At 45.8% G+C, this 17051-nt stretch overlaps 1 protein-coding gene across 1 annotated transcript in view; it reads left to right on the top strand.

Annotated features, from left to right (window-relative positions):
* LOC138946219 (uncharacterized) overlaps window positions 1-17051 on the top strand; it is a 138564-nt gene that overhangs the window by 19323 nt on the left and 102190 nt on the right. The window contains exons 12-18 of the mRNA XM_070317743.1: window positions 1882-2047; window positions 3126-3382; window positions 8054-8281; window positions 9287-9459; window positions 12674-12773; window positions 14762-14853; window positions 15922-16047. Of these exons, the coding sequence (XP_070173844.1) occupies window positions 1882-2047; window positions 3126-3382; window positions 8054-8281; window positions 9287-9459; window positions 12674-12773; window positions 14762-14853; window positions 15922-16047 (1142 nt within the window). The remainder of the gene's footprint in view (window positions 1-1881; window positions 2048-3125; window positions 3383-8053; window positions 8282-9286; window positions 9460-12673; window positions 12774-14761; window positions 14854-15921; window positions 16048-17051) is intronic.

Raw genomic sequence — 17051 nt, 5'->3', positions numbered from 1 at the left:
CCGCCTCCACATCCCTCGCTCGAAACTCGCATCTGCTGGTCAGCGTGCATTTCCCACCGCGGGCCCCTCCGTCTGGAACTCCCTGCCGCTTGAGCTTCGCCAGAGCCCCTCTCTTGACACGTTCAAGAGTAGGTTGAAGACTCAGTTCTTCCCGTAGCTGGCTGCGACTTTCATGCTCGACGTGATGTGTTGTGCCCCAAAAGACATTCTTGTGCTGTGCTCTGTGAGAGATGTTTTCTTTGTGCTTATTATTATTTTGTTTGGACCTAGCTATTGATGTGTACATTGTTGTTTACCAGGGTTTGCTAGTGTGTGGTAGGGTTCGTGTCCGTCTGAAGATGTTAGTTTCTTTGTTAGTCCTGTGTTGACAACTCTTCGACAAGCGCTTAGAACTGTACCCACGGAATACGCGCTATATGTATAGGTTACAACACGAGTGGTTTTTTATATGGCTTGTATTTCAGTCAAGACCCAGCGGATGAATATCATCGGGAGACACGAGCCTCTGGCGAGTGGCTCTCGATTGATATTCCCGCTGGGTCTTGACTAAAATACAAGCCATATAAAAAACCACGAGTGTTGTAATCTGTATATCCCATTCTACCATCAAACACAAAGTGTAGACTACTAGCGGCACTGTTGCGATCTGTGCAGGGTAAAACTGTTGCCAGCGAGACTTAGCCCTTTTGCAACCTTAAACTAAGTGACCGTCGCTGAAAAAATAAAACGAATGAGTGCATCGATAAGTACGCGGTAACACTACTTTCAGACCATTTAAAAGCTTTAAGTAAAGGTTCATAAGTTGCAAGAAAGTAATGAAGTCGAATAGAAATTAATTTAGTTGAAGCGCACAATTCTTTTGTTTTGCGTTTCAGGTCGGCAGAACGGGCGAAACGGGTTTGGGACCCATTTGGCTTACTCGATTCAGAATTGATTCCACGTTGTTTTTCTCGAACGTGTGTAATTAGGCTTATTGACAGAGAAGCAAATCTTAGGGAACAAATGTAGGTTTAGATTTAACCATTTGCTCCCTATTTGAAATGTATCTACGTGATAAACTGTTTTGCGAGTGTGTTTGCATGGATGAACTTAAACTGGTATGGGTGAGAGGAAAACGCGACCGACACGTCTGTCACCGCCGATTGATTGCATTTTGAAGGAATATGACTGGATTACGGAAAAATATGTGGACTTACTGCAGAGCCAGGCAAAAGAGTAGACTTGCTCGCAAAACACGTGAAACAGCCGATGTTTGATAGCTGAAGGCGCACACCAAAACACACTACCGACAGATTCTCAAAAGTCGTCTGCTAACGATGCAAGGGGAGGGTACTCGTGTTTTTGTTTTGGTTCGCTAGCATCTGGTTATCTTGTAAGTTGAATGTTCGTTTTTTTCGACCTGCATTGCTTTCATAATGAAAGAAACTTTTGCTTATTGCATCTCATACATCAGATCAGTTCTGAGATTCATTTTTGCGTGCAACTGATATGGTTTTCTGAGCCGTGCAATACGATTTTAGAACTTCATACAAATGTGTCACATTGTTCGGCGCGAGGTCAAAGGTCGGGAGGAAAGTAGTCCTTTGCCCAAATCGGAATCTGCACTATCATATATTTTTTGGAGTCCATGATGTATTTATTGAGCTATAAAAATACAACATATATACCCATACTGAAGTAACAGAGACAAAGAAGGGAGGTCATGGGATATAAGCCTCATATTGATTGATTGATTGAGTGGGGAAGGGGCTCTGCTGTGATGTATTTGTTGCACCATCGGTATATTTCTTTTACTCTTAAAATACAAGCAATATACGCATAGTAGACTTACAGAGAAGGGAGGTCATGGACTATCTTCTGTATATATTTTCTCTGTGACAGCCGACGACCCGGTGTTCGTCTTCATCGCATCGAGAACATTCGAGGACAAAGAGGTTGAACTGAAGGTAACTGTGACGTACAAGCGAGGGACGTACCAGGCAGCTAGCGCTTCGGAAGCTCGTCGTGTACTTACTGTCGATGTAAATGCTCTTCGGATCACTGTCACGTAAGTTTTTTTGGTTTTTTGGACCTCAGTTGCATGCAGGATGCTTCAACCCGTATTTTTTGCCTGATTTTTTTTTATTTTTTAGGCGGGGAGCATCCTTCTTCCTTGGTCATTTTCTTTATAACATAATCAACTTTATATTACACAAAACATAAACTTCTGTCTAATATTTAACTCTAATTCCAATAAAATACCCAAATCTAACTTCTTTCCATACTTACATTTTCCAATAGTTATTTTTGTTATCAAAATACAATAATTTATAAAATAAATGTGATCACTTTTTAAATCAAACTGTCGCGTAAGTTGATAAAGATGGCGTGGTGTGAGTGCGGAGATGCTTATGGGCAGAATATACCTGCGCAGTTTCAGCGGCACAGACGACGCACGGCCTATCATTTATGCCGCGATAGGGATTATGACGAGTAGTTGGCCTGTTTTCCTTTCATGCAACGTGTAGCGGGCTGGGATAAACTGCAGTGCGTCGTCGGTCCTGCTGAAGTTACATATGTGAGCGGAGACCCTTAGCTTGAAATATAGGATTGAATTTGTTAGGAGAGTCTTCTGAATTGACCACACTCACTCGCAAACACGCATGTGCGCGTGCACATATGCCAACAAGTACACGCGCACGTATTGAAGCCACACACGTATACCCTCTCACACACACGGACACTGACACACAGACACATACACAAACAGACACATACACATACACAGACAGACAGACAGACTGACAGACAGAACGACACACACAAACACACGCACGCACGCATGCACGCATGCACGCACGCACAAACGCACGCATACACACACACACACACACACACACACACACACACACACACACACACAGGGCAGGGGGGTTAACGGGGGAGAGAATAGAGCAGAGGGAATAGGAACACACATACACATACACACTAAGGGAGACAAAGGTCCTCTCCGCCCTCGCTAAATCGTTCAGTCAAGTATAAACTGAGTGTAAAAAAGTTGCAGGTCAAATAAAGAGTTGACCCAAATATTGTCATGATCTGTTTAATATTTAGAAAGCTGTGTACGTGTATAATCTTTCCATCAGGTGTGTATCAAACTGCAACGAACGCACGATCTCGGTGTCGGAAGCCGTGCTGAGGGTCGACTGTGCCAACTGCCCCGACGTCCTTGACCTTGAGTACACCTGGACCGTGACGGAAGTGACGAACAACGTCAGCAAAGAGGTCACAGGCACGGAGCTGCAGCGATTGGTGGAGAATGGTGACGTCGGCGGGCAGATCTTCTCCACCAATGCTGCCGCCAACTATCTCCTCGACAGAGTCTTTGACGTCTGTGTGTTGGGTAGGTTTGGGTCCCTTCTCTTCTGTGTGTTGGGTAGGTTTAGGTCACTTCTCTTCTGTGTGTTGGGTAGGTTTGGGTCCCTTCTCTTCTGTGTGTTGGGTAGGTTTGGGTCCCTTCTCTTCTGTGTGTTGGGTAGGTTTGGGTCCCTTCTCTTCTGTGTGTTGGGTAGGTTTGGGTCCCTTCTCTTCTGTGTGTTGGGTAGGTTTGGGTCCCTTCTCTTCTGTGTGTTGGGTAGGTTTGGGTCCCTTCTCTTCTGTGTGTTGGGTAGGTTTGGGTCCCTTCTCTTCTGTGTGTTGGGTAGGTTTGGGTCCCTTCTCTTCTGTGTGTTGGGTAGGTTTGGGTCTCTTCTCTTCTGTGTGTTGGGTAGGTTTGGGTCCCTTCTCTTCTGTGTGTTGGGTAGGTTTGGGTCTCTTCTCTTCTGTGTGTTGGGTAGGTTTGGGTCCCTTCTCTTCTGTGTGTTGGGTAGGTTTGGGTCCCTTCTCTTCTGTGTGTTGGGTAGGTTTGGGTCCCTTCTCTTCTGTGTGTTGGGTAGGTTTGGGTCCCTTCTCTTCTGTGTGTTGGGTAGGTTTGGGTCTCTTCTCTTCTGTGTGTTGGGTAGGTTTGGGTCCCTTCTCTTCTGTGTGTTGGGTAGGTTTGGGTCCCTTTTCTTCTGTGTTGGGTAGGTTTGGGTCCCTTCTCTTCTGTGTGTTGGGTAGGTTTAGGTCCCTTCTCTTCTGTGTGTTGGGTAGGTTTAGGTCCCTTTTCTTCTGTGTGTTGGGTAGGTTTGGGTCCCTTCTCTTCTGTGTGTTGGGTAGGTTTGGGTCCCTTCTCTTCTGTGTGTTGGGTAGGTTTAGGTCCCTTCTCTTCTGTGTGTTGGGTAGGTTTGGGTCTCTTCTCTTCTGTGTGTTGGGTAGGTTTGGGTCCCTTCTCTTCTGTGTGTTGGGTAGGTTTGGGTCCCTTCTCTTCTGTGTGTTGGGTAGGTTTGGGTCCCTTCTCTTCTGTGTGTTGGGTAGGTTTGGGTCCCTTCTCTTCTGTGTGTTGGGTAGGTTTGGGTCCCTTTTCTTCTGTGTGTTGGGTAGGTTTGGGTCCCTTCTCTTCTGTGTGTTGGGTAGGTTTGGGTCTCTTTTCTTCTGTGTGTTGGGTAGGTTTGGGTCCCTTCTCTTCTGTGTGTTGGGTAGGTTTGGGTCCCTTCTCTTCTGTGTGTTGGGTAGGTTTGGGTCCCTTCTCTTCTGTGTGTTGGGTAGGTTTGGGTCTCTTTTCTTCTGTGTGTTGGGTAGGTTTGGGTCCCTTCTCTTCTGTGTGTTGGGTAGGTTTGGGTCCCTTCTCTTCTGTGTGTTGGGTAGGTTTGGGTCCCTTTTCTTCTGTGTGTTGGGTAGGTTTGAGTCCCTTCTCTTCTGTGTGTTGGGTAGGTTTGGGTCCCTTCTCTTCTGTGTGTTGGGTAGGTTTGGGTCCCTTTCCTTCTGTGTGTTGGGTAGGTTTAGGTCCCTTTCCTTCTGTGTGTTGGGTAGGTTTGGGTCCCTTCTCTTCTGTGTGTTGGGTAGGTTTGGGTCTCTTCTCTTCTGTGTGTTGGGTAGGTTTAGGTCCCTTCTCTTCTGTGTGTTGGGTAGGTTTGGGTCCCTTCTCTTCTGTGTGTTGGGTAGGTTTGGGTCCCTTCTCTTCTGTGTGTTGGGTAGGTTTGGGTCTCTTCTCTTCTGTGTGTTGGGTAGGTTTAGGTCCCTTTTCTTCTGTGTGTTGGGTAGGTTTGGGTCCCTTCTCTTTTGTGTGTTGGGTAGGTTTGGGTCTCTTCTCTTCTGTGTGTTGGGTAGGTTTGGGTCCCTTTTCTTCTGTGTGTTGGGTAGGTTTGGGTCTCTTCTCTTCTGTGTGTTGGGTAGGTTTAGGTCCCTTCTCTTCTGTGTGTTGGGTAGGTTTGGGTCCCTTCTCTTCTGTGTGTTGGGTAGGTTTGGGTCCCTTCTCTTCTGTGTGTTGGGTAGGTTTGGGTCCCTTCTCTTCTGTGTGTTGGGTAGGTTTGGGTCCCTTCTCTTCTGTGTGTTGGGTAGGTTTGGGTCCCTTTTCTTCTGTGTGTTGGGTAGGTTTGGGTCCCTTCTCTTCTGTGTGTTGGGTAGGTTTAGGTCCCTTCTCTTCTGTGTGTTGGGTAGGTTTGGGTCCCTTCTCTTCTGTGTGTTGGGTAGGTTTGGGTCTCTTCTCTTCTGTGTGTTGGGTAGGTTTGGGTCCCTTTCCTTCTGTGTGTTGGGTAGGTTTAGGTCCCTTTCCTTCTGTGTGTTGGGTAGGTTTGGGTCCTTTCTCTTCTGTGTGCCTGCTAGACATCGTGTTTGTGTTGGGTAAAAAGGGAGGGAGTCTTCTATTGGGGGGAAGGGGGGTTGGGGTCTTTAAGTTGGATAAAGTCTTCTATGGGATGGGCCATTACGAAGGGGAGTCGTATAAAGCATTTGTTTTTCTTTTTAAGCAATAATGTCCTAGACTTGTCTTAGCTTGCTGTTATCAGTATTTCTGCCCTCTTGTATTACGATGTTATGGCATTTCTGTGGGTCTCCACATGTGTTTGTTTATAAGGCGGAAGTGACCTCCCCTTGTACACAATAGGCCCTCAGAGGAAGCCTACGAACAGCAGACGACGGACTAAAATAGAACATGCACATAACACAGAAGGTCTGCACAGCACACTCACACACAGCAATACAGCACACCGTTTTGTACCTCCTTCTGCCGTGCCGGAGTCGGGGTATCCTTTTTGACTCACATGCGAAGCAAAAGTGAGTATGTACTCACCCGAGTCGTCCGTCCGTCCGTCCGTCCGGCCGGCCGGCCGGCCGGCCGTCCGGAAAACTTTAACGTTGAATATTTCTTGGACACTATTCAGTCTATCAGTACCAAATTTGGCAAGATGGTGTATGATGACAAGGTCCCAAAAAACATACATAGCATCTTGACCTTGCTTCAAGGTCAAGGTCGCAGGGGCCATAAATGTTGTCTAAAAAACAGCTATTTTTCACATTTTTCCCATTTTCTCTGAAGTTTTTGAGATTGAATACCTCACCTATATATGATATATAGGGCAAAGTAAGCCCCATCTTTTGATACCAGTTTGGTTTACCTTGCTTCAAGGTCAAGGTCACAGGAGCTCTTCAAAGTTGGATTGTATACATATTTTGAAGTGACCTTGACCCTGAACTATGGAAGATAACTGTTTCAAACTTAAAAATTATGTGGGGCACATGTTATGCTTTCATCATGAGACACATTTGGTCCCATATGATCAAGGTCAAGGTCACTTTGACCCTTATGAAATGTGACCAAAATAAGGTAGTGAACCACTAAAAGTGACCATATCTCATGGTAGAAAGAGCCAATAAGCACCATTGTACTTCCTATGTCTTGAATTAACAGCTTTGTGTTGCATGACCTTGGATGACCTTGACCTTGGGTCAAGGTCACATGTATTTTGGTAGGAAAAATGTGTAAAGCAGAAGGTCAAGCATGTGAGTCGTATGGGCTTTGCCCTTCTTGTTAATCCATCGAATCTCACAACAATTAATATCCACAGCCATGTGTGTCTTCTGCCTCCGAACACACACGCTACAGAGCTCGACTCAATGTGCGCAGTTTCGTATAAAAAATTATCTTCCAATTTCCCCACTGTGTTTCATAAAATAATCATATTATGAAAGCACATACATTCTTATCTTAGTTTTTATGTATTCATTGTTAGCAAACATCGGCATTATTCATGTTTTATTTTAAACGCAATCATTGTTATTTATAGATCACAGGCACTTGATGTAAAGTAGGTCACACACGTGTAAATGTTGTGCCCAGTTTTTGTTTCTGTCTCTGTTATTATTTTAGTTAGCAGGTCTAGTTGAGCACGTATTGTGTATCATGTACCCTCTACTAGTCATTGTGCATTTTAGTTAATGGACTGATGATGTCATTGTATGGAGTCGACGCACGTGCGAGGATATGTATGTGTGGGAGGGGGGGGCGGGCGCGGGAGATGGAAACTTGCTGTATGTTATGTAATGTATATATTGTGTGTGATACGTGGAAAATGTGATACTATCTATTTGCATGTGTGATACAGGGACAAAGTGATATCTGTAGGCCTAGGCCTATACTAGTGATTACTGTGTGTGATACATGAAATGTGATATGAATGCTGTTTTTATATGTTATACTCTTACTTTCTGCCTATGTCTTAATCCCAAGCGCAAGACAAATTCTTCCATGTGAAAATTGAAGCCAATAAAAGTTGAGTTGAGTTGAGTTGAGTTGAGTTGATGATTAAAACTTTGGTCAAACATTCTTGACTGTGGGATTGCATTTCAGTTCGGAAACTTAAACCTTAATTAAATAGTTTTGAAATCATACTTTTACTAACTTTTTCTGACAGGTTTAAACATAACTGCATTACATTTCTCAACAATTTCTGAAGCCAAAAATATATGAGATATGTCATGTTTAATCTGAAAATGTGGTAAGAATGAAAGAAAATCAGTTTATGCAAATTTATGTTGGCATGCTTCGCCAAGACCAGCTCGAATCGTCTCGGTTTACGGGATTTGGCTTATCAGTATGTATTCGACTCGATGATGACTGACCAATGAAATCAGTGTCCATCTTTTAGTTTTAGGCCGACCGATTGACCAAATGATTTGATAACCCTTGACACGACTTGCTTTTCTTTCCATCGTCCAGTGAAGAAGAAGTCGTCAGGTCACAACGGAGAAGCGTGCAAGCAGCTGGACTTCCGAGGGGCCCCCGTTCCATTTAAGGGAGACAGTTGCATTATTTCCCCTTACAGCGGCCTGCCAGGCTTTCTGGAATGGACGTACAGTGGACTGTGCATCTGGCGCGGTAACAGGGAGTCCCTCCTCTACAAAGTCTTCACCTACGATGTCGGTGTTCCTGAAAATGAAAGAACCTGTGAGTGTGTGTGTGTGTGTGTGTGTGTGTGTGTGTGCGCGTGTGTGTGTGTGCGCGTGTGTGTGTGTGTGAGTGTGCGTGCGTGTGTGTGTCTGCGCGTGCGTGCGTGTGTGCGTGTCCGTGTGTGTGTGCTTGTGTGTGTATGTGTGCGTGCGTGTGTGTGATGGGGAAGGGTGGGGGGGATGGATGTTTCCAATATCTTAGGACACAGGAAAAGAGACACGTTTTAATGTAAGGGGGATGAATTTACTGAACTGAGTTCGCAAGTAAATCTAGAACCTAATCGAACGATGAATAACAAACCAATCTGCACATTTCAACATTGCACAAATATTCATGAGATGTAAATTCAATAACAACTGCAACGAATAACAAACAAATCTGCAATTTCAACATTGCACAAATATTCATGAGATGTGTATTCAAGAACGATGAATAACAAACCAATCTGCACATTTCAACATTGCACAAATAGTCATGAGATGTGTATTCAAGAACGATGAATAACAAACAAATCTGCACAATTCAAGATTAGGCCAAATAAAAATAAATGTTGGTATGCCGCCGACCCTAAAACTTTTTTTCATTTCCAAAAAAACACAAAACCTTTTGGCACATTTTGCGAACCATACTAGACTAAGCCGGGAAGTAACCTCTTTTAAAATCGACTAAAGATAAATAAAAAGCCGACCTGCTGACCCTATCTTTTGGTCACGTTACCCTAAACCAACATATACTTTTGTTTGTTCAGGATTTGCGCCACATAAATACCCTAATCATTATTATTATTATATTCATGAGATGTAAATTAAAGAACGACCACCGCCCTGATATGGCCCTTCGTGGTCGGCTGGGCGTAAAGCAAACAAACAAAAGAACGACCAATAACAAACAAATCTGCACATTTCAACACTACACAACCATTCACGAGATAATATGCAACTTGAAGAACGATGAATAGCAAAGTGAATTGTTTCATTAATGGAGGAATGCATTGTGCTGCAGACGACCTGGTTGCCTTCTCCGACATCTCCCGCATGCCTTCTCTGGAGCTTCCCTTCGGAAACCCTAAGCACGACTTCGAGCTGGGTGTCAGCTTCGAGATCTCCAACGACGAAGGACTGACCTATGTCTTCAACCTCAACGAGGCATTCAAGCAAAAGAATATCGTCTTCAAGGTTAGATGAGATGAGATGAGATGAGATGAGATGGGAATGGGATAGGATAGGATAGGATGAGATGAGATAATAAGAGATGATAAGATAAGATAAGAGGGGAGGGGAGAGGAGAGGAGAGGACAGGAGAGATGGGGAGGGGAGGGGAACGAACGAACGAACGAACGAACTTTATTACTCAAGGATGGAGATTTTAGGCTCACGCCTAGTCTTACAATCTTTCCCTGCTAAACTAAGACATACAAATAGAGACAATAAAAGGACAATTGTCAATCGCAATCATACAGTATTGCTAATTACAACATTACCTATACGAATACATAATGCATGATAGAACATTGAAATGTACATTTATGTCAATATAATACAAAGGAAAAGAAAAGTCGACTCGCACACACACGCGCACCACATGCCTGCACTCAATACAACACACACACACACACACACACACACACACACACACACACACATACACACACACACACACACACACACACACACACACACCACACACACATATGCACACACACACACACGGACATATACGCACGCACACACACATACACACGCACACACATACACACACACACACACACACACACACACACACACACACACACACACACACACACACGCACACACACACACATACACACAACAACAACCTCATCATCATGATCATCGTCGACATCATTATCATCATCAACAAAATATATAGAGGTTAGTGATAGCAATGCATTCTCGCTAGAAACAGCTTCAGAATGTAACTGTTCGTGACAACAGATATTTGCGAAGCTGCGATTTGAAGTTTTTAATCGTGCTTGACCCCTTTATCTCACATGGTAGCGAATTCCAAATTGTTGAGCCCGAAAACGCTAAACTAGTTTTATATAAATCAATACGGGGTAGCGGGGAAATTAATTTGTTTAAGCCATATCTGTCTGTTCCTTTCTGAAATAATGATCGCATGTACTTTGGGGTCTCGTTTATTTGTACCTTGAACATTAAAAGCGCCATATTAAATAATAACATCTTTAAGTGATAAGGGAGGGGAGGGGCGGGAAGGGGAGGGAAGGGGGGAGGGGAGGGAAGGGGAGAGGAGGGGATAGGATAGGGAAGGAGATAGGGGAGGGAAGGGGATTGGGGAAGGGAAGGTAAGGGGGGAAGTGGAGGGGAGGGAAGTGGAGGGGAGGGAACGGGATAGGGGAGGTGAGGGAAGGGGATAGGGAAGGGGATAGGGGAGGGAAGGGTATGGGAGGGAAGGGGAAAGGGAATGGGATAGGGAAGGGGATATGGGAGGCGAGGGAAGGGAAAAGGATATGGTAGGGGACGGGAACGGAAGGTAAGGGGGGAGGGAAGGGAAGGGGATAGTGTAGGGAAGGGGATAAATGAGGGGAGATGGGAGGGAAAGGAAGGGGATAGGGGGAAGGGAAAAGGATATGGGGGGAAGGGGATAGGAGAGGAGAGGGAAGGGGATAAGGAAGGGAAGGGGATAGGAGGGGGAAAGGGATAGGGGAGGGAAGGGAAGGTAAAGGGGGAGGGAAGGGGATAGGGAAGGGGATGGGAGGGAAGGTGAGGGAATGGGATAGGGGAGGGAAGGATAGGGGAGGGAAGGGGATAAGGGAGAGGAGGGGATAAGGAAGGGAAGGGATAGGGGAGGGGGAGGAAAGGGGATAGGGAAAGGAAGGGGATAGGGGAGGGGAAGGGAAGGTTAGGGGATAGGGGATGGAAGTGGAGGGGAGGGAAGGGGATAGAGGAGGGGATAGGGGAGGGAAGGGGATAAGGGAATACGGGAGGGAAGGGGATAAGGAAGGGAAGGGGATAGGGGAGAAGGGGGTAGGGAAGGGAAGGGGATAGGGAGAGGGAATGGGATAGAGGAGGGAAGGGGATAGGGGAAGGAAGGTGGGAGGGGAGGGAAGTGTATAGAGAAGGGAAGGGGATAGAGGAGGGAAGGGGATAGAGAAGGGAAGGGGATAGAGGAGGGAAGGGGATAGGGAATGGGAGAGAGGAGGGAAGGGGATAGGGGAGGGAAGGGGATAGGGAAGGGGATAGGGGAGGGAAGGGGATAGGGGAGGGAAGGGGATAGGGGAGGGAAGGGGATAGGGAAGGGGATAGGGGAGAGGAGGGAAGGGGATAGGGGAGGGGAGGGAAGGGAATACATACAGTGTGCATGTTTTGGGAAGAAAAAAACCCATCATGTCGAGCAAAACCTGCATGGACGACAGTGATTGTCAGTAAACCGCGTTTGAGAGAATTCTGAGTTTCTTGAGCTTTTGTGTACGGCTGATAAGAGTTTAAAGGTGCATTGCTTCCCATGCTAACGATAATTTAAGTAGAGATTGATCCAAGCTTTTACATGAGATACACGTATCGTTCCACTTAGACATGTACAGCAACTCTACAGCCAGCGTTTCTTTGTGTGGAGAGTGGCTATTGAACCCATTGTGTCATTACGTAGCTCAGCCCGATGTCATTCTGCCTCTGTGGCATCGCAGACATAACAGTGGAACACCTCCTCCAACACTGTCCAATCCACCAGAAACTACGAGCAGAAACATGGCCTGCGGACACACCAGTTCAGGAGACGATCTTCGGCACCCTGCGGAGTCTCCGCTGTACTGCATACTTCATCAGAAGTTCCGGAGTCCCTGTCTGAGCGATCGAGAAGAAGAAGATTCGCAAAATTAAATCCGTAAATAATAGACACATTCCGAAAATAAGTCAGTTTGGTTTGTATGTGTTGTGGGACCAAGACCCTTTCTTGCAACACCTAGCTCAAGCAAACATTGGAGGGGACAGTCACTACCGACGGGAATGTCGGAAACCCGTGCACACGGTCGACGTGTATCACACACCCCCCTCACTAGTGATTGGCCCCTCCAATGTTTGGCAGAGGTTTTGCAAGAAAAGATCATTCTTCCCCAACCCATAGAATCCCGACGGAGTTGTTTCCGAAATTCGTCTATTTTCGCGCTGCAAAGGAGGCAGCCGTTTGGCATGTGCCTACATGGAACGACGCTTGTATACCATGTAAAAGTCTAGAAAGATATGTGGTGGTTTACATAGTCGTTTACACAGGAAGGAATGTATGGTTTGAATGAGTATGATACGAGATCCGACGTTGCAGCTTCTAAATTCTTTTTGATGGATTATGTGCTACTTGTCATAATGTCTTAATTACTTGTGGCCTTGTTTCTGTACTTGTTGTGACTGGTAGGTCCGTCAGCCTGTAGACTTTGATTACCTGGACAAGGTGTCGACTATCACAGACAACTTGCTTGACCGTCGAAAGTCTGGACGGTTTGGATCTAGACAAGGTGGGATTTCATTGACATTTTTCAAACACGTTGAAGAACCAGACCCTATTTGCACCCATGCACCCATGCATACGCGCATAGAAGCCTATTTTTTGGGAGCCCCTTTTTAATAAAGGCCCACTGGGTCCGCCTCGTGGAAACACGTTTGAGTTTGACTCACTGTCTCAGATCTGACCAGGCTTTAACAGAGGGCAAGACATTCCCCTCCACTTGGTCACATACCAAAAACCAACACCTTGACTGCTTGCTGTGGTGAGTTCGAATTTGTTGATGATTTAATTTCCGAAAAAGGGACCAGTGCCTTCTACAAAATTAATTCTTTAAAAAAATATGACTATGCAAAAAGAGCCCCGAGGCTGTTGATTGTGGTGTGTGACCACATGGTGTGATGGTCTTAGCCCGTGTAACAGCCTGACTGACATCTGAGACGATGAGGCAAACTGTTTCCACGAGGCTGTTGATTGTGGTGTGTGACCACATGGAGTGATGGTCTTATCCCGTGTAACAGCCTGACTTTTATCTGAGACGATGAGGCAAACTGTTTCCACGAGGCTGTTGATTGTGGTGTGTGACCACATGGAGTGATGGTCTTAGCCCGTGTAACAGCCTGACTGACATCTGAGACGATGAGGCAAACTGTTTCCACGAGGCTGTTGATTGTGGTGTGTGACCACATGGAGTGATGGTCTTATCCCGTGTAACAGCCTGACTTTTATCTGAGACGATGAGGCAAAGTGTTTCCACGAGGCTGTTGATTGTGGTGTGTGACCACATGGAGTGATGGTCTTATCCCGTGTAACAGCCTGACTGACATCTGACACGATGAGGCAAAGTGTTTCCACGAGGCTGTTGATTGTGGTGTGTGACCACATGGAGTGATGGTCTTAGCCCGTGTAACAGCCTGACTGACATCTGAGACGATGAGGCAAAGTGTTTCCACGAGGCTGTTGATTGTGGTGTGTGACCACATGGAGTGATGGTCTTAGCCCGTGTAACAGCCTGACTGACATCTGAGACGATGAGGCAAACTGTTTCCACGAGGCTGTTGATTGTGGTGTGTGACCACATGGAGTGATGGTCTTAGCCCGTGTAACAGCCTGACTGACATCTGAGACGATGAGGCAAACTGTTTCCACGAGGCTGTTGATTGTGGTGTGTGACCACATGGAGTGATGGTCTTATCCCGTGTAACAGCCTGACTTTTATCTGAGACGATGAGGCGGGATGGGCCTTTAAGATCCTACAAGTTGAAGAGAATGTCCCTATTTGAAGAATAGGAACAAAAGACTGCAGGTGAGAACAAGAACAAGACAAGAAATTCCTCCGAGGTAGGAAAAACACCCCCGTCAAAGGGAAATAACCTTCTCAGTTGGTGGCAGTGACTGAGTGAGAATGGTTATTTCCCTTTGACCATTAATATGTCCCTCTATAAGTCCTTGTATAATTTTAATCCACCAATAACTCCCTAACCGTGTGTTTGACTGGTCCCACTTTTTGTAAGGACCGTCTCAGGAATGTATAGAACCTGTTCACCAAGTTTGGTGACGATCGGTCCGTTCATTCTTGAGATCTATATGCGAACACAAACACACAAACAAACAAACAAACAAACAAACACATCGACCGAAACCTATACACACCCCTATACCGGGGGTGTAATAATCATGAAATGTACTCACACAAACAGTTAAATGGACCGGTTTCGACGACTGTCTTCGTCAGCAAATACAATACTAATACAAGAAGAAACAAGAGAAAGAAAAAGAAGAGGACAGATTCCTATTTGGAGAGCTTGTTTTCTTAGAATTATTTATATTACCTGCTGTTATTTTACTCCTTCATTTATTGCACTTCCTTTTGTTCAGAAACTTGGCTTCCTTTGCTATCATTGCTATCTGTCAAAATAAAAATGAAGCAGAAGTGCAGTGCCTTTATATAGAATAAAAAATGGCATTGCACTTCTACTTAATCTTTATTTTTTATTTCAGGAATTATGAACGTGGCAGGACTTGTGGCCAAGGTAGTGGAGAACGACGCAGGAACGAGGGGCTCAGGATTCGAGAAAGACAAACGAGTTAAAGTAAGAAGTGGATGAAACGTTTTTTGGGCCACAAGTAAAGTGCGTGTCATCTTCCTACTTTTAGTTGAGAGATGTCAGTCGTTACATGTTTTACATTGTCAGTGTCTTGTCTTGCTCTCTGCCTCGGCCTGTATATGTCGGTGTTTGCATTTCTGTCTGTCTGTCTGTCTGTCTCGATCTCTCGATGTCTACATCTTAGTCTCTCCTTCTCTTCGTTTATCGTTGCATATTTTGGGCCCCGATTCCGTGGTGGAGGACGGCGTTTTGTGTGTGTGTATGTGTGTGTTTGTGTGTGTGTTTGTGTGTGTGTGGTTGTGTTGTGTTTTGGTGTGGTGTGGTGTGGTGTGATGTGTTTGAGTGTGGTGTGTTGTGTTGTGATGTGTGTGGTGTGGTGTGGTGTGATGTGATGTGTTGTGGTGTGATGTGTTGTGGTGTGGTGTGGTGTTGTGTGTTGTGTTCTGGTGTAGTGTGGTGTAGTATGGTGTGGTGTGGTGGTGATGTAAGGTGTAGTGTGGTGTGTGGTGTGGTGTGAGGTGTGGTGTGGTGTGTGGTGTGGTGGTGATGTGTGGTGGGGTGTAGTGTGGTGTGATGTGTAGTGTGGTGGGGTGTGGTGTGGTGTGATGTGTAGTGTGGTGTGATGTGTAGTGTGGTGTGATGTGTAGTGTGGTGTGGTGATGTGTAGTGTGGTGTGATGTGATATGTAGTGTGGTGTGGTGGTGTGGTGTGGTGTGGTGTGGTGGGGTGTAGTGTGGTGTAGTGTGGTGATGTGTAGTGTGGTGTGGTGTGGTGTAGTATGGTGTGGTGTGGTGTAGTGTGGTATGGTGGTGTGTGTTTTCTTCTTCTTCCGCTCTCCGTCCGTTCGTCATTCTATTCACCCGTCCGTCCGCCTTGCAATTTTTCGCGTATAACGTACGAACCATAGGAGATGTTGCAATCACATTTTTGTTCTATGGTGCATTATCATTGCAGCTAATCTTTGTTTGTTCCAGTGTTGCCAAGGTAACCATGCACGTCTGGTTTCAGATTCGAGTTGCTTGGTAATTATTCTGTATCGTCTCTTCATTTCAGATTCGAGAAAATCTGCTGTCGTCATTGCTGACCCTAGCGGACAGTGACGTCAATACGGTCAAGCAACTGACCCCCATCATTGACACGCTGACTAGAAGCGAGGAGGAGGTGTCTGACGTTGTGGAGGTGAGTGAGGGGGAGGTGGGGGGTAACAGGTTACAATACAGATTCACCTTATTGTGCGGAACACACGAGAGTTTCGCTGATGATACACAGCTTCATCAGTCCGCCCCTCTTGCTGAAGTTGACGATCTGGTATCTCGGACACAGGATTGCATTGCGGACCTCAGTGATTGGATGTCTTTAAACAAACTCCAGTTAAATAGTGACAAAACCGAAGTTATGCTGGCCTGTCCCAAGAAATTTCTCAATCACCCTTCTCTTCCTGCCTCTCTCACTGTCAACGAACTACCTATCTCTTTCTCTCCGTCTGTCCGCAGCCTTGGCGTCACTCTCGATCCAACTCTCTCTTTCCAAAAACACATCTCTAACATCTGCAAGTCCGCCTATCTAGAGCTGCGCAAGATTAGTTCAGTCCGTCACTACCTCACCACTGATGCAACCAAAACGTTAGTGTGTTCTTTAGTCCTCTCAAAGATAGATTATTGCAATTCTCTTCTGGCCGGTCTCCCTAAGTACCTTTTAGATAGACTTCAAAGGATCCAAAATAACGCTGCCCGCCTGGTCTTCAAATCTTCCAAGTATGAACACGCCACACCCCTTCTTCACTCTCTACACTGGCTGCCTATCACTAAAAGGATCGAATACAAACTCTCCTCTCTTTCTTTTGCCGTCGTTTCTGGTTCTGCCCCAGAATACTTGTCAGAACTCTCCAATCTCTACACCCCCTCCCGTCAGCTTCGCTCCGCCGCCGACACTCGACTCTTCCGACTCCCCACAGTGCAAACAAAGACATGTGGCGAGAGGTCCTTCGCCTATCAAGCTCCTGTGACCTGGAATAGATTACCTCTGCCTCTCAGACACACAGATTCTCTCACTACATTCAAGACAAATCTCAAAACACACCTCTTCCAGCGCAAGTGATTTTTTTTCCCTCCAGCATCTCCCCACCCACCCCATCCCGCCCCACCTCACCCCCTACCTAGTGCCTAAAATAACGTGTATATACC

Source organism: Littorina saxatilis, linkage group LG13, assembly GCF_037325665.1.
Source record: "Littorina saxatilis isolate snail1 linkage group LG13, US_GU_Lsax_2.0, whole genome shotgun sequence".
Taxonomy (NCBI): domain Eukaryota; kingdom Metazoa; phylum Mollusca; class Gastropoda; order Littorinimorpha; family Littorinidae; genus Littorina; species Littorina saxatilis.
The sequence above is the reverse complement of the archived record's forward strand: the minus strand, read 5'-3'. Positions and strand labels throughout refer to the sequence as shown.